The following is a 27,197-nucleotide window of genomic DNA, read 5'->3' on the forward strand; positions in this document are numbered from 1 at the left end:
TTTCAAAATTTGATCATCATGTGTCGTTATGCGGTGGGGGGAGTCTGCAGTGCCCCCCCCATCCCCCCACAGGCTTCATTAGTGTCAAATCAATATTTTCGAATCATAGGCGGCCGCTGCCGCGGCCGCATTCCAAAAAAAAACTCCCAACCTAACCTCAAGTGGGCTACGCTACAGATCAATATGTTCATCAAATTGCTTCATATTACGTATACATGTTCATTAGTGTCAAATCAATATTTTCGAATCATAGGCGGCCGCTGCCGCGGCCGCATTCCAAAAAAAAACTCCCAACCTAACCTCAAGTGGGCTACGCTACAGATCAATATGTTCATCAAATTGCTCCATATTACGTATACATGTTCATTAGTGTCAAATCAATATTTTCGAATCATAGGCGGCCGCTGCCGCGACCGCATTCCAAAAGAAAACTCCCAACCTAACCTCGTATTCAGGGCTACGCTACAGATCAATGTGTAGGTCCCTTACGTCACGGGTCAAAGCCGACGCGTGAGATCGGATGTTTCCAACCTATACCCAATACACAAAACATACATAAATAACCAAAAAAAAAAAAAACGGAACTTACCTCAAAAAAGTTCCAGCTCCACAAACTAGATTGGCCACCACAATCACACACAAATGCACACACGCACGCACGCACACACACACACACACACACACACATACAAAAACACACACACACACACCAACGAAAAAATACTGAACTAAAATAAAAACCCAACCCACCCAAACGTCAACCCCCTCCCCCACAACTCCAAAATACAACACACAAACACTATACAACAAAATAAACCACCCACCCACCTACCCAGCCCACCCTAACTAACCACTTTCGGTCTATACATTTTACCCACAGCCCTTAAAAAAACCCGAAGAATGCAATAGCCCTCTGGGACACTCTTCCGCCAACAGTACTCATCTAAATGAGACTGAAGGTTGGAAGAGCGCCTCTTCCCCCTCCCAAGAACTGACTTAACCGCTCCCCACATCCCCTCAATTGTGTTAGTGCAAGCCCCAGTATCATAATTCTTAAACTCTAGACTGTGGTTCACTACTAAATGATTAAATCCCCTCTCACCCAACCCCCTATATGAAGAAAACGCATCTGAAACTACTGTGGACCCCGGCTCTACATACTCCTCAATTAACCCCACTAATTCAGGCTTCGACCTCCCCTCCACAACCCTAAAAACACATTCAGTACCCCCACCCCCCTGAACAACAGCCCCCCACACCCAAAGACCAGCCACAGACTTCCCCCTCCCATACTTCCTTTTACCAAACTGCGACTCATCCACCTCCACAACCACCCCATGCCCACCCAACTTACCCCTGTACTTAATAAATTCGGAACACACCTCACGACAAAAGGAATACCAGTCTAAAACAGTCCTCTCACTCACACCAGTCTCAAACGCGCAAAAACTCTGCCCGCAACTATAACAAAAATAATACGTAATAAGCACAATCTCACGCATGGCCAATCTAGACTTCTCGAACCAGGTACCACGCCTTACAGAACGCCATACGCCATCTTTCCGGCAACACCGCATGTATCCGTCCCTGGGCCGAGAGTCCGGAACTTTAACCAATTTCATAGGTTCACGGCACACACCGCACTTCACGACCTCGGCAATTAAGCCAAATAGCTGAAGAAATTTTATCAGCTCTAAAGCTGTCTCCCCCATCATCGCCCTCAACCGAACACTGTTAAGGCGGTCTTTCATATCCATTCCTGAACAAAAAACCACAACCAAATACACTCAATAACAAACTCACCCGACGTACAGCAATGAGCATTAAATTAACCATTAACTCACTAATAGAAATTCCGCTTCAAATCCAACACCTGAGCAACAGAAAACTGACCCCACCACACGAAACAAACGAAACAAACGAAAACCATGAACACACCACCAGAGAGCACGACAAACAAAAACAAGACATCTACAAACACGCCACAATCGCAAATCAAACTCCGCGCCGTAATGACGTCACACACCACAACACGCTTACGTCACGGGTCAAAGCCGACGGGTAAGATCGGACGCTTCTGTTGACCCCTTCTGTCCATAGATTAACTAGACCCATGATCGCTTGCAGAGACTAAAATCAGTTTCGTATGGCAGAGGAATCGTAGTAGACTCGAAACAAAAGGCTCATATTATATCTCAATTCTTCTCGTACAAACATCTGTGGATCAAAGTGCGACGTAGGAAGGAAGGAAAGAGAGAAAGGTGCGGAAATTTCAAGGTAGAAAGTTAGCTGCGTAATTTGTACTTACAGTTTTCTAATGGTCCGTTTGTGCAGAGTCTCTCAGACACTAAACATCACACAAAACTTGTTGTACACTTTAAACATCGAAATATCTTACATAAGCAAAACAGTTACAAAGATGTTCATACAATTAGTCCACAGAGATAACATTATAGGTGTTCCAACGATTATGATATGCTTTTGTACAGAGGTTATTTATCTTAACAATTTGGCTCATAATTTACTTATATCGATTTTTACAGTTGTCCTTATTTCTATGTGTTACAATTTTTGTTTTAGTATACTATCTAAATATCTGAAGAAATTCACTGATTCACTTTCAAGTTTTTCTTTTAATATTTTATCTTCATATTTTCTATATTGTGAATACATCTCCAGTTCTTCTGTCAAATCCATTTTATGTCCTTTATTTAGTCAGTGGAGTACTTTGACACTTTGCCCTCTTTTTCCAAATGGATGTCCTGTATTATGTATGTGTGTTGCTATTGCTGATATAGTGTGTTTGTTGTATGTGTAGGCTTTAAGGTGCTCTGTGTACCTGGTGTTGAAATTTCGACCTGTTTGTCCACGATAGAACATGGAGCATTCCTGGTATATCACCTTGTATATTCCAGAATCTGAATATGGGTCATGATTACACTTTCTATTATGCATTAGTTTTTGTTATAGTTTATTAGATGCAGAAAACCCAATTTTTACTTTGTGAGAACTTGGTGTGAGGTTCCACGTCAAAGTAAAAACGTTTCATAACCAATGCTTTTGTAGACCCGAAGATGACAGCAAAACCTGTAGAAACAGGTTGTTGTAAATAAAGAAATATTTATGCGATCTTCGCTTTAGAAAATTTCTAAATTATGAACACGCAAGCAGCTGGTGTCCGACTGAAAGACTTGCAGCCAATCACTGATCCACACGACATAACTGAGCTACATTATATTCTCAAAGTTATCTGCGAAATTTCGAAAACTGTACATGGTAGGTTTGCTAAATGGGAACAAATTGCAGGAAACGACCCCTGAGAGGAAAAGAACAAAATCTCATACGGACAAGTGGCCGAAAATGCGCTCCAGGGAAGGTGTACCCACTTGAAACTGGAGATAAAAGATTTCTGACAGCGTAGGTTTCAGTGACTGAAAGCACACATCAAAAAACACCAGGTAAGTGGAATGTCTTGTCTGTATTAGTGATTTATCTCCACACTCTAGAGGACAGTAAGCTGGAGCCGATCTCATATTTGTCACAACACCGTCCATACCATCAGAGGTATGGGAGGAAGCATCAGCCGCATGAACTGCAGATATGACTCGACTGTGAGGCGCTGTGGCAGGATTGCTGGTCGCATGAGGCAGTCGCCAATGAGCCCGCCCACACAACGAGGCTGAACCAGTGCTGGCGGTCCGCTGCAGCTACTACATCGTATCTGACGGGTGGATACTGTTAACGTTGATGATCGTGATGATAGCCTCATCTGTGAATAGGATGGATGACAGAAATCCCAGCTCCTTGATGGCGTATGCGACGAACCAGCGACAAGAAATAGGCAAGTCAGAAAGTAATACGGTCAGCGTTTGCTGTAAGTGATACAGACAGTGGCAGATGTCTTGAAGAATGTTGCGTACAGACATCTGGATGAACCTATGCTGGCAGGCTATCTCACTGGTGCTGGTGACAGGGTAGCTGTCATAGATCTTTTATCTCCACCCTGAAGTGGACGTACCTCCATTGCAACGCATTTCCGGCGATATGTCCATATGACTCTTTTTTGCTTCTTACATTCTAAGGACTCATTTCCTGCAGTTTGTCACTTTCTATCAAAATCATACTGTGCATGTTGATGGGGCCAATAAAGACAGACATCTAAGAAAAGGTAACACATTAACAAGTTTATCTACAATATGATCTCTTAATAATTTTGGTATACACAACTTTGTAGTGCTGTAAGTTCTTTTGTGGTGTTGAGGTACATGCAATGAGAGTAATATTCCTGACAGATATAGTCTTGAAAGCTGATGCAACCAATGATAGGACTCGTTAGTATCGTCGTGCTAGATCAGTGTAATTCCTCACAGCAGTCTCCCATACCAGCGTTGGTAAGTCTGTAGATACAACGAACGTGTGGCGTAGCTCTGAGTGTGGCTGCTCAAAGACATGCTGTCTGTGAGTTCATGTGAATTCAGCATCACCGTGTCGTGGCCTGACACAGGGTAGAGGGAAGGCAGGGGTTTAAGGTCAGTCTGCAGTTTCCGAGCAGTGAGGAGCAAAAGCAGAAAGACAAATTCCCAATGAAGGCAGGATGACGACTTGGATTAGCGTCAAGCACTGTCACAGGTCACCTACAAGAGATGCAGATTCTGGGAGCCGACAGGATGTACGCAGCAGGAGGCTCATGGAATCCAAGGGTCTGATTAAGACTGTTTATTTGTGATCAGACAAACTACTAAACTGAAGGCTAAATCTAAACATTAGATAAACAAAGGAGGCAATTGGTTGCGCAACAGTGTCTGAAACCATGGGGACAGGTGCTAACAGAAGCAGCAAACACTAGCAGCACCTTAAGAGCAAACTTGAGAGCTGCACACCAAATGCGAAAAACAGACATGTCGGAGCTCACCGAGGCTGGCCAAGAGCACATGGAATCTCTCCCACCTCCTCCCCGCTGTCTGACTGAGAACTCCTTCTGAATACAAAAACATGGGTTTTTAAAGATACGTAGCGGAGCACCATTTTTCGCTTCCACCGGCAATTAAGAAGCTTCGGCCAGTCTGGAGAGCCGTTCTGCGCCTCCGGGATGCCTCTGACCAACCACATCCAGATTCCTGCTCTATTCCTACTCAGTAGGTAGGGGTGCTTCTGGATCTTACATTAACAAACTCCAAGTCGGGTATCAACAGCGTTCAGCTGAAAGCTAAAGGGCACTGCCACTCCTATTATGGCGAGTAACAACAGTGTTCTGTGTCATTTGGCCCCACTCTCCACCCTCATGCTGTAGTAGCGCTCTAACCAGTGTAAACCCACTGACGTTGCAGGTCTATGGAGAAAGTATCTAGCCGTTTCCTGGCCGTCTTCTACAGTGACGCCTCACGACAGCATCTAGGTGGTGGATGGAGCTACCAGTTTATTCTCCGAAGTGAAACTTCTCTCCTACGACAGTTGCCCAGAGCGTCTGCAATTTGCACGGCTCTAATGTTACTATTTATCTCCTGTAACCTAAAAGCTACCACCTTTGCCTGCTCTCTGCTTTGTGTCTCTGATTTCCTACCTTGGAGTGCCCTCGAAGGCTCCAAACAGCCTTAAGGGGGACAGCACAACAAACGGGCTGACTTGGAGCAGGAGAGGCACCACAGGACATTTAAATTTCCACTGTCTATACTTTCGCCAATAAATTCATAAAACTTTGTCAGCGTGACCAGGAAGGATTCAGGATTCACACTCATAGCAGTAGAAGTTGAAAAATATAACAAAATAATTTTTTTACATGTGAAATTTCATCACTTTTACACTAACCATTGGCTTCATTTGTTGATATAGGGCCAATTTTTCCAAAAGTAAGAAAGAATCTTCGATAAAATTAGTACAGCATACAAACCATACTTACAGGTGCATGAAACTCTAGAATTTATTTAATGTCTGAAAAAATGAATGAGCTGCTACGTTTTAAACTAGATGTTTAGGAAAAACTCAAATTTTGTAGTTAATTATCTCAATTTTTTTATACTTTTTAATAGATTTGGAAAATTCTAGAGTTTTGCATTAAGGAGTTTGTGTTTAATAAGCAGTGCAAAATTCTTCGAAGAATCTCTTTTACTTAAGAAGAAAATTGTACCGATAGCAACAAATGCAGCCAATAGTAAGTGAAAAAATGATGAAATTTCACATGAAAAAATTTATTTTGTTACGTTTCTGAACTTCTAGTGCTATGAGTGTTACTCCTGAATCCTTCCCGGTCATGCTGACAAAGTTTTATGAAATTATTTGCAAACGTATAGACAGTGGAAATAAAAATGTCCTCTGGTGCCTCTGCTGCTCTAAGTTGGCCTGTTTGACGTCCTACCCCCCTCCCCCCCTCCCCTCTTAAGCATAACAACGTACAAGTCTTTATATCGTCAATACATGCCACCGGCGTGTTTCCGTGGCCCCCTCCCCCCGCCCCTCCAGCCCCCATCCACCAACCCATCGGAGACAGTGAGCTGCGGCCGATGCCATGCACGTTACAATACAAACCTTTTACTATAATCATCTTTTTGGAATGAAAGTGTTATGATCGCTGCCTCCCTTGGACCCACCTGACCTCGTTCTCAAACACAGACTGCTCAAATATTTGGCATTTACCGTTTTCCACACTTGTACGAGTTCGCCTGGTGCCAGCAAACCTCATTCTCGCTACAGTGCCTTTACAGTGTCACCCGTTCTGCTGAACGATGACTCTCGTTTTCTCTGTTGAAGCCATCGGATGTCATCTCCACCTCAACAGTATAAAATTTCGAATGCCCCGGATGTAGATTATTTTACCCTGTTGCTTCGTGATAGGTCACAGGCCACATGTTTGTAAGACTTTTCCCAATCGCTCCACTACGGATGTACATGGGGATGATATCTGGTTTGTGGGGCGCTCAACTGTGGACTCATCAGCACTCCTACAAAGTCCCAATCCTTACACAGACCAATCTAGCCACTGTCACAAATCATGATGACGATGATGAAATGATGAGGACAACACAATCACTCGGTCCCCAGACAGAGAAAATCCCCAACACGGCTGGGAATCGAACTCTGGATCCCGTGATCCGAAGGCAGCTACGCTAGCAACTGGACCACGAGCTGCAGACTAGAGATGGGTCGTTCGCGAACTAACGGGTCCAAAGGAACGGTTCATCAAGATGAACGAAACGAGCGATGAACGAATTCTAAGGAACAGTCTTCCACAGGTCACTTCCGTCGCGGCTTTCTACTTCGCCTGGCCACTCGTCGCAATTCCACTGCCGACTGCTCATACTTAGTTCAGTATAGAGTTGTTCGTTTCGTTCGCTGCTTACGCCCATTCTAGATCTATTTCATACCTTTTTTTTAACTCTGAACTTCTGGTTCTTTTCGTATTCAATTCAGCGTGCATGACCGATAATTAAAATGTATTTTATAATTACGTAAATTACATAAAATTAAGTGGTAAATAATACATACATCTTTTCTGGTACTGTAACAAAACAGCATATCAGCTTACTTCACTATTTCGATAAACAGGAGAAGAAATACTTGTAAAAAGGCAAGATTTTTTTATTACACATGTAAAGGAAGTCAGCTCGGCACACACGAGTGGCCACTTTCAGTCTTTTTTTGATGCACGGTGAAAGGGCATGTTCATTGTTACGGAAGGCAGACCGACTGACAACCAATGAAGTCCGCGTTCTTTAATCGAGTGTCTGGTGACACAATTTGTAAACAGAATATGATAACTCCTACAATATTATTTCAGTAGTACAGGGTGACTCACGAAAAGCCGCCCCTCCCCCCTCGGTACTAGACTGCTCATTGTCGCCTACCAATCATCATCTACTGTTTCGAAGTTGTTGTTTGCATTAACTTATTTATTTCTTCACTGCCTAATTATTACGTGTTTATCTATCCTGCTCGTAGCGGTTAACAAATCGTGCGTAACTGGCGAGCAGGTACCTTACATTATTTCACCGCGATCAGCCACATAACGTTGCAGTTAGCTGAACAAGAGATTTTGCAAACTCACATAAATTACAAGTGTGTGAGAACTCCAGGACGGTGGGAAGTGCCCCCTCCTGGCGCCCAATCGTACACCAAGCTCAAATGAACGGTGAACGAGTGAAAATGAACGGTTCCCAAAAAAGAGCGGTCACCAGTGAACTTGTTGCCAAGGATGAACGAGTACTGCAGACACGAATGTACATGTTGCGGCACGCATACTGACAAGGGAACCTCCCCATCGCACCTCCTTCAGATTTGGTTATATGTTGGGACAGTGCATAGGCCTTGAAAAACTGAACACAGATCAATCGAGAAAACAGGAAGAAGTTGTGTGGAACTATGAAAAAAATAAGCAAAATAGACAAACTGAGTAGTCCATGCGCAAGATAGGCAACATCAAAGATCGTATGAGTTCAGGAGTGCCGTGGTCCAGTTGTTAGACTGAGCAGCTGCGGAACGAGAGATTCTTGGTTCAAGTCTTCCCTCAAGTGAAAAGTTTAATTTTCTATTTTCAGACAATTATCAAAGTTCAGGCACACACACGTAATCAACTTCGCTCTCCAAAATTCCAGGACATATTCAGATTTGCTTGGACATATGCAGGATTTGACGGTCTACACACGGAAAAATTTGAAAACGTTAAAAACATATGTTTTGACAGAGAACAGGAAAAACTGTGCGACTGTGAAACTGTTGCATTCATTTGTTGCAGTTTATGTGACAAAACTCTTATGTTTTCATCACTTTTTTGGGAGTGATTATCACATCCACAAGAAAACCTAAATCGGGCAAGGTAGAAGAATCTTTTTACCCATTCGCCAAGTGTACAAGTTAAGTGGGTCGACAACATATTCCTGCAATGTATCGCACATGCCGTCACCAGTGTCTTATAGAATATATCAGATGTGTTTTCCTGTGGAGGAATCGGTTGACCTATGACCTTGCTATCAAATGTTTTCTGTTCCCATTGGAGAGGCACTTCCTTTTGTCTACTAATCGCACGGTTTTGAGGTGCGGTCGCAAAACACAGACACTAAACTTATTACAGTGAACAGAGAGGTCAATGAACGAACGGACAGATCATAACTTTGCGAAAATAAACTTTTCACTCGAGGGAAGACTTGAGGCAAGGACCTCTCGTTCCGCAGCTGCTCGCGCTAACCACGGGACCACGGCGTTCGTGAGCTAACATTATCCTTGATGTTGCATATCTTGCACATGGAGTACTCAGTTTGTATATTTTGTTTATTGTTTTCGTAGTTCCACACAACTTCTTCCTGTTTTCTCGATAAATCTGTGTTCAGTTTTTCAAGGCCTGTCCACTGTGCCAACCTATAACTAAATCTGAGGGGGATGCGATGGGGAGGTTCCATTGTGAGAGGGGTCTTGGGCGTACAAGGCGGAACTGCATTGGGGAGGGGGGGAGGGAGGTGGAGCGCGCTGACCCAGTGGCGGGCGTGTCCACAGGCCCAGGAGACGCCGTTCCACTGCTGCGCCCTGGCGGGCAACAACGACGTGCTGACGGAGATGCTGTCGCGCATGACGCAGACGGACGTGCAGAAGGCGCTGAACCGGCAGAACGCGGTGGGCTGGACGCCGCTGCTCATCGCGTGCCACCACGGCCACATGCGGCTCATCTCGACGCTGCTGGCCAACCACGCGCGCGTCGACGTCTTCGACAACGAGGGCCGGTCGGCGCTGCACCTGGCGGCCGACCGCGGCTACCTGGAGGTGTGCGACGCGCTGCTCACGCACAAGGCCTTCATCAACAGCAAGTCGCGCGTCGGCCGCACCGCCCTACACCTCGCCGCCATGAACGGATATGCGCACCTCTGCAGGTCAGCACTCTCGTCCCGTTCACACTGCTACTACTACTACTACTACTACTACTACTACTACTACTAGGGTTGCCGGCCGCGCTAGATTAGCCGAGCGGTCTAAGGCGCTGCAGTCATGGACTGTGCGGCTGGTCGCGACGGAGGTTCGAGTCCTCCCTTGGGCATGGGTGTGTGTGTTTGTCCTTAGCAGAATTTAGGTTAAGTAGTTTGTAAGCTTAGGGACTGATGACCTTAGCAGTTAAGTCCCATAAGATTTCACACCCATTTGAACTAGGGTTGCCCAGCAAGTAATGCACCGCTTTTTTTCGAGAATTATTTTTTGAACATAACGAGAATTACACACAAAAATGGTGTTTTATCTGCACACCTTATGTTTCCACATAATCTCCATCCCATTCTATGGCCTTCCTCCACCGCGAAACGAAGGCGTGTATGCCCTGTCGCTGCCAACACTTGTCCTGATCGCGGAGACAGTGTTTCACTGAGTGAATCTGTGGTGTCACCGCCAGACACCACACTTGCTAGGTGGTAGCCTTTAAATCGGCCGCGGTCCGTTAGTATATGTCGGACCCGCGTGTCGCCACTATCAGTGATTGCAGACCGAGCGCCGCCACATGGCAGGTCTAGTCTAGAGAGATTCCCTAGCACTCGCCCCAGTTCTACAGCCGACTTTGCTAGCGATGGTTCACTGTCTACAAACGCTCTCATTTGCAGAGACGACAGTTTAGCAAAGCCTTCAGCTACGTCATTTGCTACGACCTAGCAAGGCGCCATATTCAGTAACTATGAATGTATTCTGAACAGATAATATTGTGAATCATGTATCGTCAAAAGCGACGTTCATCATTAATTGATTAAAGTTAAGTATCAAACTAATTATGTCCGCTTTCTGAATACTAATTCCTTGTCATGTTCCAGACCTCACGTCAGTATAGTCCTTCCCTCCTCACCCCAGCCTGCGTGAGCCAAAACGCTTGCATTTCAGCCTCCTCTAGTAACAAGGTGTTGGCTCTTCTGCCAACACAACAGAATCACCTGCTCTTAGTCCTCAAAATGTCTTCCACGAATGGCTTCCTTTAAGGGGGGTAGGATGTCAAACGGGGCGACGTGGAACAACAGAGGCACCACAGGACATTTTAATCTCCACTGTCTATACGTTTACAAATAAATTCATAAAATATCCATCATTTTGATTTGCAGCTCCTTGTATTGGCTGTGTTTGGCGTTAAAAGTATTGGATGTGAGGTCCGCCAGTTGTGAAAAACACCTTTTCTCTCAGTACCCAAACATGTTTCGGCCCCACTGTGCCATAATCAGTGGGTTTTCGTTTTTATTTATTCTGCAATGTGAACATTTTTGTTAAATGATTATAAAATTATGTGCATTTTTAGTTCAAAGAACAAATCGTTTCTTTTTGTAAATACCTTCACATTTGGTGTGCATGAATTTTCTGGATCATTTGTGTGAGATGTCCAGCTACCTGTGGTAATTAATACACAAGTGATCCAGAAAATTCGTGCACACGAAATGTAAAGGTATTTACAAAAAGAAACGATCTATTGTTTGAACTAAAATGCACATAATTTTTAAATCATTTAACAAAAATGTTCACATTACAGAATAAATAAAAACGAAAACCCACTGATGATGGCACAGTGGTGCCGAAACATGTTTGGGTACTGAGAAAAACGGTGTTTTGCATAACTGACGTACCTCACGTGCAACAAATTCATAAAACTTTATCAGCATGACCAGGAAGGATTCAGGATTCACACTCATAGCAGTGTAAGTTCAAAAACATAACAAAATAAATTTTTTTTACATGTGAAATTTCATCATTTTTCCTTTACCATTGGCTGCATCTGTTGCTATACGTACACTTTTCTTCATAAGTAAGAGAGATCCTTCGATGACTTTTCCACAGCATACAAACACAGCTGTATGAAACTCTAGAATTTATTTAATTTATAAAAAATGAATGAGCTGCTACAATTTAAACTTCATATTTAGAAAAAACTCAAATTTTATAGTTATCTCAATTCTGGCCACAGTTTCTAATAGATTACAAAAATTCTAGAGTTTTGCATTAAGGAGTATGTGTTTAATAAACATACCATTTTTGAAAGTAATAGGATATTTATTTTGGATGTTACATGCACCTAAGTACAGAAATTTGTGTTTCGTGGAAAATGGCCGTTAAAGTTTCTGCTTGTATTTGGGATTCTTTTAGAACTCTCCAGCACCATAAGTAGGTTCTTTTTCATTTTCTAAATCAGTTTTCTCCCTTTTCACATTCCTATGATGCACTCTTCTTGATTTTATCACCTCCAAAAATGCTTTATCTGCTAACACTACATGCTCTCTGTCTACCGCATACGAAACTTTGATGCAGTTCACTCCAGTCTTAATTCCCATTTTCTCTAAAACATGTTACCTGCTTTGCTCACCATCATTAAAACATGAAACTGCATAGTAAACACCAATAGTAAGTACATTTCTTCCCACAAAAATGGTTTTTGGCAATCTTTCCCATACACTGTGATTAAAACTTTCATTTGGGTTTTGGACACGGCCATGAAGACATTTCGTCACAAAGTTTTCATTTGCAAGGTCCCTGACTATAGTCCTTTGTTTCCAGTGTTACAGTCTCTGGTGCAAATATAAACATTCGAATTCTACAGAGCGAAATACGCTTACGTATGACAGAAGAGGGGTGTGGCCCTGCATCTAGGTACACCGCAGACCAAATAATGTGTCTTATAATCTCTCAAATATATGTGTTTTATACATAAAACTATTCAGGAAGACGTGCGCTACAAAATAGGATTATTTTGAAAAATCGAATATTTTTAAATTTTTGACGTTCTACCCTCCTTAATGGCCCAAACAAGTAGAAGACCAAGGGAGCTAGTTCAGGGCTGTAGGTTGGAATTGGGTAACACTGTCCAACCCTGTTTCGCAATTTTTTCAGCAGTCCTCTGACTTGTGTGGAGCCGAGTGTTATCGTGTTGCAGCAAAATATCTCCTGTGTTGCTGTAGTGCCGAATTCGCCGGAAGCGCGTCTTCAGTTTTGTTAATCGGTTGACACATGCTCCTCAACTAATGGCACCGCCTCTTGGCATCACATTAATGAGAATCACACTTTCACAGTCCCAGGACACGGCGATCATGACCTTACCGACAGAAGCAGATGCTTTGGATCATTTTTTTTCTGTGGGGAGTGACAACGGCACGATTCAATCGACTGTCGTTTTGTTTTGGGCTCAGGTTTCATCACCTTTCACAATCCGAGACCAGAAGGCCTCCGCGTCAGCGTCAAACGTTGCAGCAAATCAAGCCAAATGTTTTTTCTGTGCGATTTGTGATTCACCGTTAGGCACCGGGGGACCCAACTTGCACACACTTTTGAATATCCAAGAGTGCGGATAACTGCATCCACACTTCCTTTGCTGATTGATAATAGATGCACCGCCAACTGCAGAATCATAATGCGCTGTCCTGGCGAATGAGATCACCTCGGCGCAACATGTCAGGTATGACAGCCGTGGGTGGTACCTGCAAATCGTGGAGCTCCGCCGAATCAACTTCTGATGACCTCTCCCTCCGTGCCCAGCTACTAACTGAATTTGGGTCGACAGCAGATGCTCCATTGACTTTTTACAAGCGTTTGTGAGTATTCCCCACAGTTTCTCTCGCTGCAGTGAGAAATTCAATGATGGAACGTTGCTTGTAATGTACATCGCTTATGGAAGCCATTTTGGAACTGTCTTGCAGCTACTGAAACTTGGCGCGCTCATTCAGGACACTTCAGTCAGTACATACGTAACGTGTCGCATTCGTAGCATTCTTTTCCGCTGAGAAAAAAATCCGTTGCATTGCTTTCTGGACAACCCCCTCTCATTAACTGGCATTCAGTAGAGAAAAGACAGCATTGGCTGGCGAGATCACTATGTTATCTAGCCTGCATGCCACATGGAAAATTTGTACATCATCCTCATACTTAGAAAAACACATACCAACACCATCTACATCTTTGAATAGCGTGTGAGAAGAATGATTGTAGGTAAGTCTCTGTATTGGCTCTAGTTTCACGAATTTTCTGCTCACGTTCATTAGGCGAGATGTACCTGTGGGGGAAATAATATGTTGCCCGACTCATGCCGAAAAGTCCTCTCTCAAAATTTCAATGGTAAATCTCTCTGTGATGCACAACGCCTGTCTTGTAACGTCTGCCAATGGAGTTTGTTGAACATCTCGCTTTGTACATTTTTTCGTGTACCTGCTATGCTCCATTACGTCTTGACCAGAGGCCCACAGGGTTCTGAGCTACATGCCTGAGTTCGTATTTTCCCCTCTGCCGCTGAGTATAATGGGCAGTCAGGCTGTTAGACCCCTGGTGAGTGAGGACCGGCGCTGACGAGGTGCTAACACGGTGTGCGCGCGGCAGGTTCCTGGTGCAGGACCACAACGCGACGATCGACGTGTTGACGCTGAAGAAGCAGACGCCGCTGCACCTGGCGGCGGGCACGGGCCAGCTGGAGGTGTGCCGGCTACTGCTCGAGCTGGGGGCCGACATCGACGCCACCGACGACATGGGCCAGAAGCCCATCCACGCTGCCGCCCAGAACAACTTCTCCGAGGTGGCGCAGCTCTTCCTGCAGCGCCACCCCAGCCTCGTCATGGCCTGCACGAAGGTGAGCTCAGCCACAGCGCCTCCCCAATCTCTCCAGCTGTCCAGCTGTACACCTGGACATTAGTCAGCGTCTTGATGTATCCGCTCAATTCTGTGCGCTAGAGTCCAAATGCTAAGCGTAAACAACAAGCGAGAACATACACTACTGGCCATTAAAATTGCTACACCAAGAAGAAATGCAGATGATAAACGAGTATTCAATGGACAAATATATTATACTAGAACTGACATGTGATTACATTTTCACGCAATTTGGGTACATAGATTCTGAGAAATCATTACCCAGAACAACCACCTCTGGACGTAATAACAGCGTTGATAGGCCTGGGCATTGAGTCAAGCAGAGCTCGGATAGCGTGTACAGGTACAGCTGCCCATGCAGCTTCAACACGATACCACAGTTCATCAAGAGTATTGTGACGAGCCAGCTGCTCGGCCACCATTGACTAGACGTTTTCAGTTGGTGAGAGATCTCGAGAACGTGCTGGCCAGGTAAGCAGTCGAACGTTTTCTGTATCCAGAAAGGCCCGTACAGGACCTGCAACATGAGGTCATGCATTATCCTGCTGAAATGTAGGGTTTCGCAGGGATCGAATGAAGGGTAGAACCACGGGTCGTAACACATCTGAAATGTAACGTCCACTGTTCAAAGTGCCATGAATGTGAACAAGAGGTGACCGAGATGTGTAACAAATGGCACCCCATACCATCACGCTAGGTGATACGCCAGTATGGCGATGACGAATATACGCTTCCAATGTGCGTTCACCGCGATGTCGCCAAACACGGATGCGACCATCAAGATGCTGTAAACAAAAACTGGATTCATCCGAAAAAATGACTTATTGCCATTCGTGCACCCAGGTTCGCCGTTGTGTACACCATTTCAGGTGCTCCTGTCTGTGATGCAACGTCAAGGGTAACTGCAGTCATGGTCTCCGAGCTGATAGTCCATGCTGCTGCAAACGTCGTCGAACTGTTCGTGCAGGTGGTTGTCGTCTTGCAAACGTCCCCATGTGTTGACTCAGGGATCGAGACGTGACTGCACGATCCGTTACAGCCATGCGGATAAGATGCCTGTCATCTCGACTACTAGTGATACGAGGCCATTGGGATCCAGCACAGCGTTCAGTATTACCCTCTTGAACCCACCGATTCCATATTCTGCTAATAGTCATTGGATCTAGACGAACCCGAGCAGCAATGTCGCGATACGATAAACCGCAACCGCGATAGGCTACAATCCGACCTTTATCGAAGTCGGAAACGTGATGGTACGCATTTTTCCTCGTTATTCGAGGAATGACAACAACGTTTCACCAAGCAACGCCGGTCAACTTCTGTTTGTGTATGAGAAATCCGTTGGAAACTTTCCTCATGTCGGCACGTTGTAGATGTTGCCACCGACTCCAACCTTGTGTGAATGCTCTGAAAAGCTAATCATTTGCATATCAGAGCATCTTCTTCCTGTCCGTTAAATTTCGCGTCTGTAGCACGTCATCTTCGTGGTGTAGCAATTTTAATGGCCAGTAGTGTATATTGTGATTAGCAACGGTCCTTTGACGATCTTGTCAGTTGTTAAAGACAAGCTTTTCATCCATAGTTTATAAGTTTTTAGTGTGAGTCTATGTTGGTTTCTAAAAGCGCTTAGCACAAAAAAGGTTTTTTCATTTTTGTTCAGGTGTTGGAGCAGATACCTGCTCCGCCTTTGAGGGGCGGGAGGTGTGAAGGGACTGCGAAGAGCAACATGTTTCACAGCCCCTAATGCCACGCTATCCTTAGAATTTTAGTATATGTGTAGATGGTAGAAAAAGGAATGCGCTTTTCTTCTTGTACAGCTGAAGAAACTGTGAATTACGTTACTAGTGTCGGCAGTGTGGGTAACGGCCGTGTGACGGCTGGTGTTGACAGGACGGCAACACGTGCGCGCACATCGCGGCGATGCAGGGCTCCATCCGCGTCATCGAGGAGCTGATGAAGTTCGACCGGTCGGGCGTCATCTCGGCGCGCAACCGCATCACCGAGGCGACGCCGCTGCAGCTGGCGGCCGAGGGAGGGCACGCCGACGTCGTGCGGGCGCTGGTGCGCGCCGGCGCCTCCTGCACCGACGAGAACAAGGTGAGCGCCGGCTGACCTAGGCCTCGAGCTACACAGCACATTCGGCGGCTTCACCAACTCACAAACAAACAGACGGATTCCAAGCTAACCTATTCCTTGGACTACGCTACAGGCTAATCTGTCACAACCGACATTAAAAACTCTAATATATACCAACAAGAAATATTATCCTCGTCTGTTCCCTTAGTGTCTGAGTACATATAACTTCATTCGTGTTATGGGATGAAGTTTACGTGTGGTATCGGTAGGTTCAATTGGTCGAAGGAGGCAATCACCTACCGAACGTGTTACGGGACTAAAATCTACTAGCGGTATCGGTAGATTCAATTGATCTAAAGAGGCAACCATCCAAAGGTGATATGTCACCAACTATCAGATTTCTTATTCACATTCGGCGGCTTCACCAACTCACAAACAAACAGACGAATTCCACCCTAACCTATTCCTTAGATTACACTACAGGCTAGTCCATCACAACCTACATTAAAAACTCTAATATAGACCAACAAGAAATATTATCCTTGTCTGTTCCCTTAGTGTCTGAGTACATAAAAGTCATACGTGTTATGGAACGAAGTTTACGTGCTGTTTCTGTAGGTTCAATTGGTCCAAAGAGGTAACCACCTACCGAACATGTTACGGGACTAAATCTACTAGCGGTATCGGTAGATTCAATTGATCTAAAGAGGCAACCGTCCACCGGCGGTATGTCACCAACTGTCAGGTTTCGTATCCACATTCGGCGGCTTCACCAACTCACAAACAGACGGATTCTAACCTAACCTATTCCTTGGACTACGCCACAGGCTTGTCCGTCACAACCGACATTAAAAACTCTAATACAGACCAACAAGAAATATTATCCGTGTCTGTTACCTTAGTGCCTGTGTACATATAACGTAATACGTGTTATGGGTCGAAGTTTAAGTGCTGTTTCGGTAGGTTCATTCTTTCCAAAGAGGCAACAACCTACCGAACATGTTACGGGACGAAAATATACGAGCGGTATCGGTAGATTCAGTTGATCCAAAGAGGCAACCACCCACCAGCGGTTGGGGTGCCAAGTCAGATCCCCGTCCACTCGCCTAATCACCACCAATTACCTGGGCCTCATAGCTACCTGGAATACGGCAACGGACGCTCTATTTATTCACTTATTTAATTCCTTATCACCTGAAAACATTAGGGTCTTACATCTTACGTCTAACCAGACAAGTTTAGTAAGTCAACATTACAATATGCTTGGTGTATAAGCAGCACATAATGATGATAAGAATAACAGTATCAAGAAATTCCAGAGAATTGGAAATGTGCTTTAATTCAGAGTTTTCGTAGGGAAACACATAAATGATGCCAACAAGTACACATAATAATCAGTGTTACCAGTTTACGGCAATCCCAGCGATCACAACTGAATATCAAGAGATTCAGTCATCAGCACGATTCCCTTCTCTGTGTTGCGACAGACAATCCGTAACTGACCAGATGGAAACGGGACGTAAAAACAAAAATCTTAGAATTTAGGGCTTACCTATTTTGACGATCTCGGAATAACGTCCGGAGGCATAGCAACGGCAACAAGAAAATCTGCTCTTTAAAAATAAATGCTGAAAAAACAGCTATTCAAATATCTTACGCAAAACAGAATATATGACAAATATAAAAGATACACCAAACTTCATGGTCGGCCGGTGTGGCCCTGCGGTTCTAGGCGCTTCAGTTTGGAACCGCGTGACCGCTACGGTCGCAGGTTCGAATCCTGCCTCGGGCATGGATGTGTGTGATGTCCTTAGGTTAGTTAGATTTAAGTAGTTTTATGTTGTAGGAGACTGATGACCTCACATGTTGAGTCCCATAGTGCTCAGAGCCATTTGAACCATACTTCATGAACACAAGTTACTGATAAATTAAAATAGTCAATAAATTAAATATACAGGTAAAGTAACACAGTAGAACCGCCCTGACAGCGAGGCTAATGAACTCAGAGCTAGGAAAATGGCAATGTCCTTTCAATTCACTGAATATGGTAATGTCCTTTCAATTCACTGAATATGCTTACAATAGAGCCCTCTCTTCTCTCACGCAAAAACTGTGTTACAGTAATACAGAAATCCAGCCTGTTTATATGCAGCCGAATGCCTGGGTTTGACTAACACAGGAGAAAAAGAAATCAGCAAAAAGAAAGAGATGAAAATTCTAAGAAAAATACTGGGTGCAATGAAACACGACGATGAAAACGGGAATAATGAAGACCTACACCAGAAAATTGGACAACTAAACGTAATGTTGAGAAAATGGCCATCTAGTTCTGGTTAATGAAAACGGGGTATGCAAAAGAATTTTTGAACTAATCATCTGCAAACGATTTTCCCTGGTGCCACATTCTCCTCGATATTAGAAGCAATCTGAATGTGATAAAGGTTGTAGAGTAAGAAATTCTGAATATAGATACGTTCCGAAAGAAAGTTTTAGTGTCTCATCTCTAGAGAAAACCAAAAAAGGAAACTGGAACAAAAGTGATCTGACGTTCGGAAACAACATCACTGTGATCGAATGAAAAATTATTGGAAAACGTGAAGTTACACACGAAAGCCATAGGAGGCCCAAATCGAATGAAGAGTAATAATTATTTGCTATGTAACTAATGGCTGAAACGGAAGTCGATGACAAGTTATTTGACGTTATAAAAGTAACAACCTCTAACACTAAGCCCAAAATTAAAACTTACGGTTATTTCTGAGCCTTCCTATTCATAACACGAGCTCATCAAGGAGATGGTGTCTCGCCATTATTGTTTAACTGTATCTCGGAGAAGAATAACAAATTTCGGCGCTAGCTTTAAGTACTGGGACTAAGAAGAATGGCGTGCACATAGACTACACGATGTTGGTGAGCCATTTGCCTGGAATTTGCACTAGGGTTCGTCTCAATATCCTATACAACCTTATTCTCTAAATCAGGTGTACGTTCGTCTGTCTGGAAGCACCCATGACCACACAAACGCCCAAAAAGGGCTTGGAATGGGGGTGACGTGGTTGTTGTCCTTGAGAGTACTTGTTTAGGTATAGCCGTGCAGCGTCTCGACCGTTTCCGTCTGCTTGGCCGTACACAGACGCCACCGTCTCGGATTGTTCCCGACATGAACACCAGACCATTCTGCTGCTTACGGTACCCTGCGTCACACAGCCTGCAACACACAAGAAACCCACGGCAAGTGGTCAGACGAACTTTCGTTCGTCAGTGCCATCTACCGTGGCAACGATTCGTTTTCGGACACATGTTCATAGGACCCTTTTTCTTCAGTTTCCAGTCACGAATCCGTCCCTGCAGTTTGTCGGTTTTGTTAACGTTCACTCTGTATGGGCACAAACATGTAGGAAACGGATTAGAGTGGCATTCGCGACTTTCCGACTGCAGTTGGGCGGGTTGCTCCCTCAGTATTCGTTGGACAATCTGCCCACCTTACTGGATAGTCTTCGGGTTGTCTGCCCCTTCACTCTGCGGTTGTAGATACTGGTTTAGAGGGGAAAAGCAGCGTTGATGAAAAGTCAGCTAAATACCTAACACGCAAAGGCCACGTAACCGCAGTCCTAGTGCAGCATCTGAAAGTCAGTCAAACTATCGGGCGTTCGGAATTCTTGAATGACGCGTTTGACAAATATCTAAAATTTCCTGTAAGCTGGTTTATTGTCTTTAAAACACAGAGAATGGCTATCAAGTCCTTATTCAAAAAATGGTTCAAATGGATCTGAGCACTATGTGACTTAACATCAGAGGTCATCAGTCCCGTAGAACTTAGAACTACTTAAACCTAACTAACCTAAGGACATCACACACATCCATGCCCGAGGCAGGATTCGAATCTGCGACCGTAGCGGTCACGCGGCTCCAGACTGAAGCGCCTAGAACCGCACGGCCACATCGGCCGGCTCCTTATTCAATACCCCGACTATATTATGCAGTGTTATTGACGTCTCCGTTACAAGTTCACACCCAAAAGCGGGCAGAAGATATTCAGTCCGACCCGATATTTCAAACGTCCTGAACAGTCACTGATCTGCGACTACTTGCGAGTTACCACAGTCTGTCGTTCAGTAGTCTTGTTATATAGAAGTGATCACCACGATGTCTCGTAATTTGCACGGAACACGTCGCCCGGAGTTTATGTACGACTTGAAAGGTTCACACCCGAAATCTCCTAAAATAAATCACTCACAAAGCCGAAACTTTCTCAGAGTACCCAACACTGTAGTCGCTTTTCATCAACTACACGCGATCCGATCAACCGCGCAGATTTATTCATTTTGGTACAAATTTGATCAGCGCGATTTAACACGTGTGTTTACCAGAACACGGCTTCTCGACTCATAGATCTAAGGCACACAGCCCTACTCAAACGCGCGGGAAATGCTGAATTTATATTAGCTAGTATCTAAAACAGCCAATCAGATCTCGAACACCTCTACAGGGTGTTACAAAAAGGTACGGCCAAACTTTCAGGAAACATTCCTCACACACAAATAAAGAAAAGATGTTATGTGGACAGGTGTCCGGAAACGCTTAATTTCCATATTAGAGCTCATTTTAGTTTCGTCCAGCTACGCTCAATGGAGCACATTATCATGATTTCATACGGGATACTCTACCTCTGCTGCTAGAACATGTGCCTTTACAAGTACAACACAACATGTGGTTCATGCGCGATGGAGCTCCTGCACATTTCAATCGAAGTGTTCGTACGCTTCTCAACAACAGATTCGGTGACCGATGGATTGGTAGAGGCGGACCAATTCCATGGCCTCCACGCTCTCCTGACCTCAACCCTCTTGACTTTCATTTATGGGGGCATTTGAAAGCTCTTGTCTACGCAACCCCGGTACCAAATGTAGAGGCTCTTCGTGCTCGTATTGTGGACGGCTGCGATACAATACGCCATTCTCCAGGGCTGCATCAGCGCATCAGGGATTCCATGCGACCGAGGGTGGATGCATGTATCCTCGCTAACGGAGGACATTTTGAACATTTCCTGTAACAAAGTGTTTGAAGTCACGCTGGTACGTTCTGTTGCTGTGTGTGTGTTCCATTCCATGATTAATGTGATTTGAAGAGAAGTAATAAAATGAGCTCTAACATGGAAAGTAAGCGTTTCCGGACACATGTCCACATAACATATTTTCTTTCTTTGTGTGTGAGGAATGTTTCCTGAAAGTTTGGCCGTACCTTTTTGTAAGACCCTGTATAGTCGAGTTTTTTTCTAATGTCAGCCAATCGGATTTGGACTAGACATCTCGTAATTCCGAAACCATATAAAATTTAATACAATCAAAATACGATACCTTTCCACAAAATAAATAACTAATAAATTTAATACTCAAGGTCCCTTCTGGGTGCCCTTTACAAAATCAAGATCTTTCGGACATACGTGACAAATTCCCCTATTACACGACTACTTTCTCACGCTTATATTTACATAGTTTTAATGAAATATCACATTCTAACTATATGTATCTCCTCCATTCACTCTCTGTCTCTCCAAAATGCTCACACAATCAAAACACGATAAAATAATAATTTTCCAACGTACTACGTAAGCATTTCTAATGTAATTACGTCAGAAATGTCTGAAATGAAACTAAATAAAATTCCATAAAATTAGATTATATGAACCTATCCACGTGGTTGTAGTTGCAATTAATATTATAGATGAATGCATTCCAGTACCTAACTCTGTTTCACAGTGCCGGCACGGTTATTATGTGATCTAGGTAAAAATTTATATCTCTGAAAGTAGTGAAGTTATTGATTTGAAATCTTGGCATTGTGGTTGTGTTACCCATATAATTTGGTATACAAAGTATAAGAAAGATCGATTAATATTTAGTAGTAGTTCTTCGGACTCACAGAGAGTATGTGTAACGTATTGCACGCAGCACTAGACAAGTGAACAGCTCGCCCGGCCCAGTACCCAGCGTCATCTGTGCGAGCGTGAGAACCAACTTCTCCTCTCCTCCCGCCTCCACGCCAAGCTACGTTTTCAATGCAACGTGACAACTCGTAATAATTTGCTACGTTACGCGACGTGTGTGTGGTAGATTCAGAAACTTGAACTATGGCATTGTTATTACCAAATGCGTCCAATCAGGACAAACATGCCGTTATCCTTTTTTGGCTGGCGAAGAATAAACGCCACATGTACATCTACATGTATACTCCGCTAGTCACCAAGCGGTGTGTGGCGGAGGGCACAATTTGCGCCAAAGTCATATCCCCCCCTCCCACCTCCCCCTCTGTTCCACTCGCGTATCTCGTGAGGAAGAAACGACTGTCTGAACGCCTCAGTACGAGGTCTAATTTCCCTTATCTTTGAATGGTGATCATTGCGCTATTTGAATGTTGGTTGTAATAATATACGCTCTGCATCCTCGGCGAAGATCGGATTTCGGAATTTAGTGAGCTGCCCCCTTCCGTTTAGCGCGTCGTCTATCTGAACTTCAAACGTTCTATGAGATTTGTAACGCTCTCGTGATGACTAAATGTACCAGTCACGAATCTTGGCGCTCTTATTTGGACTTTCTTAATCTACTGCATCAGACCCAACTGGTAAGGGTCCCATACAGACGAACAATACTATAAGACTGGACGAACTAACATATTGTAAGCAATTTCCTTTGTTGAACGACTGCATCGCTTCAGGATTCTACCAATAAACCGCAATCTAGAGTTCGCCTTGCCCGTTACTTGTGTAATCTGATACTTCTATTTGAGATCATTTCGAATAGTCACACCCAGATACTTGACGGATGTTACCGCTTCCAAAGACTGGGCATTTATTTTGTACTCGTACATTAATGGGGATTTCCGCCTTGTTATACGCAGTAGATTAAACTTACTAATATTAAGAGATAACTGCCAGTCACTACACCACGCATTCATTTTTTGCAAATCCTCATTGATTTGTTCACTACTTCCGTGTCATACTACTTTCCTGTAGACTACAGCATCATCGGGAAACAGTCTAATGCCGCTGTCAATACCATCAACCAGATCATTTATGTAAATCGTAAAAAGCAGCGGACCTATTACGCTGCCCTGGGGAACACCTGAAGTTACGCTTGTTTCTGTTGAAGTCACCCCGTTCAGGACCACATACTGCTCTCTGTCTGTTATAAAACTCTCTATACAACCGCATATGTCATCGGATAGACCGTAAGCGCGCACTTCTTGGAGCTAGCGACAGTGCGGAACTGAGTCGAACGTCTTTCGAAAGTCGAGAAATATGGCATCAAGCCAGGAACCAGTAACTAGAGCCTGTTGTATATCGTGCACAAAGAGGGTCATCTGTGTCTCGCATGACCGCTGTATCCTAAAACCGTGCTGGTTTCTGCAGATGAGGTTCTCAGAGTATAGAAAGGTCATTCGTTTACTCTTAGGAAAAAAAAAGAAAAGGAAAAAAAGTGTTAAGTGTGCGTTTATGGACTGTCAGAGTCTGAATCAGTGATTACGATTCCAGAAATAATTGATTGGACGAAGTTTAATTGCACACGTGTAGGGCGAATTATGACCTTGGAATTGGTTGTAGATGTATGCAGGTCAATTTCGCGACAGGCTGGTAAGCGTCGCGAGTGTGTCGCGGTATCAAAACTGCTTTCGCGCCGCCGATGGTTTGCTTTAAACTAGCGAAAATACAATTTACGTGAATTCTTAATTATCGCGAAAGGGTAGAACATTTGATGAGCCGTTGTGGAGGACGAAAGATTGGATAGAAAGAACATTTTCAAAATGCAATATAAATCCTGTTGATCGAAGTAGCCTAGCAACCCAAAAGCTCATACGTGGTTATCAGCGGAAACAGTGCACTATTTTTCATGCACACGTTTACACTCTACATCGACGTGTAGGTGATTTGTGGGCGCGAAATAAACATTTGAAAGCATTTGATTAAATAAAAAGGAAAAATATAAATAAGTTTATTCATATATTTTGTTATTTCATGAAACGTGATATTTTCTAATAGTGGTGTAGAGCCGTACGTATTATTAATATTGTGACAGACTGATCGCAAGTGCTCTCGCTACAAGTCGAGTTTTGAGCCTGATTAAGTGTAGCTCGTTCTTAAAGTCTCAAAGGTTAAGTGAAGAATAACATCACACTTAAATAACGCAGCATCGAAACCCACTATCTTTATGTTATATTAAGCTAGCTATTCCGGAATCAGCTGATACCGTGGCCGTATAGTTGTGTAAAACACTAACATAAACATTTCTCATGCTCTGATATCGGCGAGGGAAAGAAGAGACGACAACGACGACATACACGTATACATATACAAACAGTATACGTGGCGCCTTACAATACAACAACACAACGGACGTCACGGTATATCAGTCAACTTCTCCACTCCAATTTCCTTCCTAACATCTTCATTTTTCACTCTGTCTCTCCTCGTCTTCCCTAGCATACTTCTCCGAAACTTCATTTCACCGGATTGTATCCTACCCTCCTCTCTTCTAGTCATAGTCCAAGACTCTGAGCTGTATGTTAGTATTGGTGTGAAGTAAGCAAGCTTGCACCTCATTGGCACTTCCCTCTCGCCCACACCAAGCCCCTCACAAGCTGTTAAAATGTACTACTCTGTTGTATTCTATTGCCAATTTCTGTCTCCAAACGAGCATTCCCCATTAATACACTTCTCAAATATTTAAAGTTGTCCACTATTTCAATATCCCGTCCCTTAATATGAATTTGTGTCATGCCCTCTCTCTCCCCTCTGGTTACCACCATGGTCTTGCTTTTCTCCACACTAAATGTCATTCCATATATCTCGACTTTATCATTTAGGATGCCTATTTGTTTTTGTACCTGCTTACTGCTTGTTCCCCACACCACAATATCATCAGCAAATAGTAGCAGCTTCATCTCCCTTCCTCTATGGGCTTCTTTCGTCTCTCTGACTATTTCATCCATCACCATTATAAATAGTAGTAGTGATATCACACTTCGTTGTCGTAGTCCCGTAACATTCTTAAACCATTCATTACTTCCAACTGGTGTCTGCGCACAACTAGAGCTTTTTTCGTACATTGCCCAGATGACATCAAGTGCTTGCTTTCCAACTCCCTTTCTCTTCAAGGTTGCCCATACCTTTTCCCTGGGAACACTGTCATATGCTATATGCTTTCACTAGATCGACAAATGTCATCACCAGATCTTTCCCATACTCCCAATGTCTATCCATCAACTGTCTCATACTGAAGATTGGGTCCACTGTTGCTCTACCATGACGAAAGCCATACTGCTCCTCTTCTAACTGCCTTTCCAGTTTTTCTCTCACTCTTCTTTCCAGTATCCTCTCCATTATTTTGCTGCTTGGGATATGAGTGTCACATACTTTCCTGTCACCCTTCTTGAAGACTGGGATTATTATTCCCTTTCCCCATTCTTCAGGTACACTTTTTTGGGTCCAAATGCATCTTATTAGTCTATATAACCATTGTAGCCCAACTGGTCCAGTTGCCATTATCATCTCCGCAGTAATTTCATCTATCCCAGGTGCCTTTCCTGTTATCGTTTTTCTCAGAGATAGTTCCACTTCTAACATCGTTATATCCTCCTCTTCTTCCAGTCTCCTGTCCCCCTGCCGTACTTCTATTCCCTTTCCATTGCCGTTTTTCACATTAAGCAATTTATCAAAGTACTCTTTTCATCGCCGGCCGGAGTGGCCAAGCGGTTCTAGGTGCTACAGTCTGGAACCGCGCGACCGCTACGGTCGCAGGTTTGAATCCTGCCTCGGGCATGGATGTGTGTGATGTCCTTGGATTAGTTAAGTTTAAGTAGTTCTAAGTTCTGGGGGACTGATGACCACAGCAGGTAAGTCCCATAGTGCTCAGAGCCATTTGAACCATTTGAACTCTTTTCATCTTTTCCTTATCTCCTCTGGTTGCATTAACAGCTCTCCGCTCTGCCCTCTCACTAGCTTTGTGTATCTTTTTCCTTCATCATACTCTAGGTAATTCCATATATCATCCTCTTACCACTACTAACATCTTTTTCCAACTCTCGGGTGAATTTCTCCCAGCTTTTCCTCTTTTCTTCTGCTACCATTTTCTTATACTTATTTTTACTATCCCGGTATTTCCTTTTACGCTCAGCTGTTCGGTCACTGTTCTATTCTTACCAGGCTTTCTTCTTTTCTTTTACTGCTTCCTTCACCCTCTCATTCCACCATGGTGTCACCTTTTCCTTTACCCTTCCGGACACTCTGCCACAGGTCTTCTCAGCAGAGCTTACAAACGCTTCTTTGAACTTACCCCATTCCACTTCCACATTCCCATACTCGGTGTTCGGGATTTTCCACTTAAGTTACTCCTTAAACTTTTCTTGTACCATGCCATCGTTTAGTTTCCACACTTTTATTTTCCTTTCACCTTCTTCCTTTATGTCTTTCAATTCAACGAATCTCATCTTTGCCGCCACCACTCGATGGTCTCCATCAAAAACCTCTCCTGGGAGCGTAGTTACGTCCGACCACTGTCTCC

The 27,197-nt window shown here is 43.9% G+C and overlaps 1 protein-coding gene across 1 annotated transcript in view; it reads left to right on the plus strand.

The window, feature by feature from the left end:
* The window catches only part of LOC126092900 (ankyrin-3), a 345,337-nt gene that overhangs the window by 75,247 nt on the left and 242,893 nt on the right, over positions 1-27,197 (plus strand). The window contains exons 8-10 of the mRNA XM_049908630.1: positions 9,481-9,851; positions 14,299-14,545; positions 16,456-16,662. Coding sequence (XP_049764587.1) covers positions 9,481-9,851; positions 14,299-14,545; positions 16,456-16,662 — 825 coding nt within the window. The remainder of the gene's footprint in view (positions 1-9,480; positions 9,852-14,298; positions 14,546-16,455; positions 16,663-27,197) is intronic.

Source organism: Schistocerca cancellata, chromosome 7 (genome assembly GCF_023864275.1).
Source record: "Schistocerca cancellata isolate TAMUIC-IGC-003103 chromosome 7, iqSchCanc2.1, whole genome shotgun sequence".
Taxonomy (NCBI): Eukaryota; Metazoa; Arthropoda; class Insecta; order Orthoptera; family Acrididae; genus Schistocerca; species Schistocerca cancellata.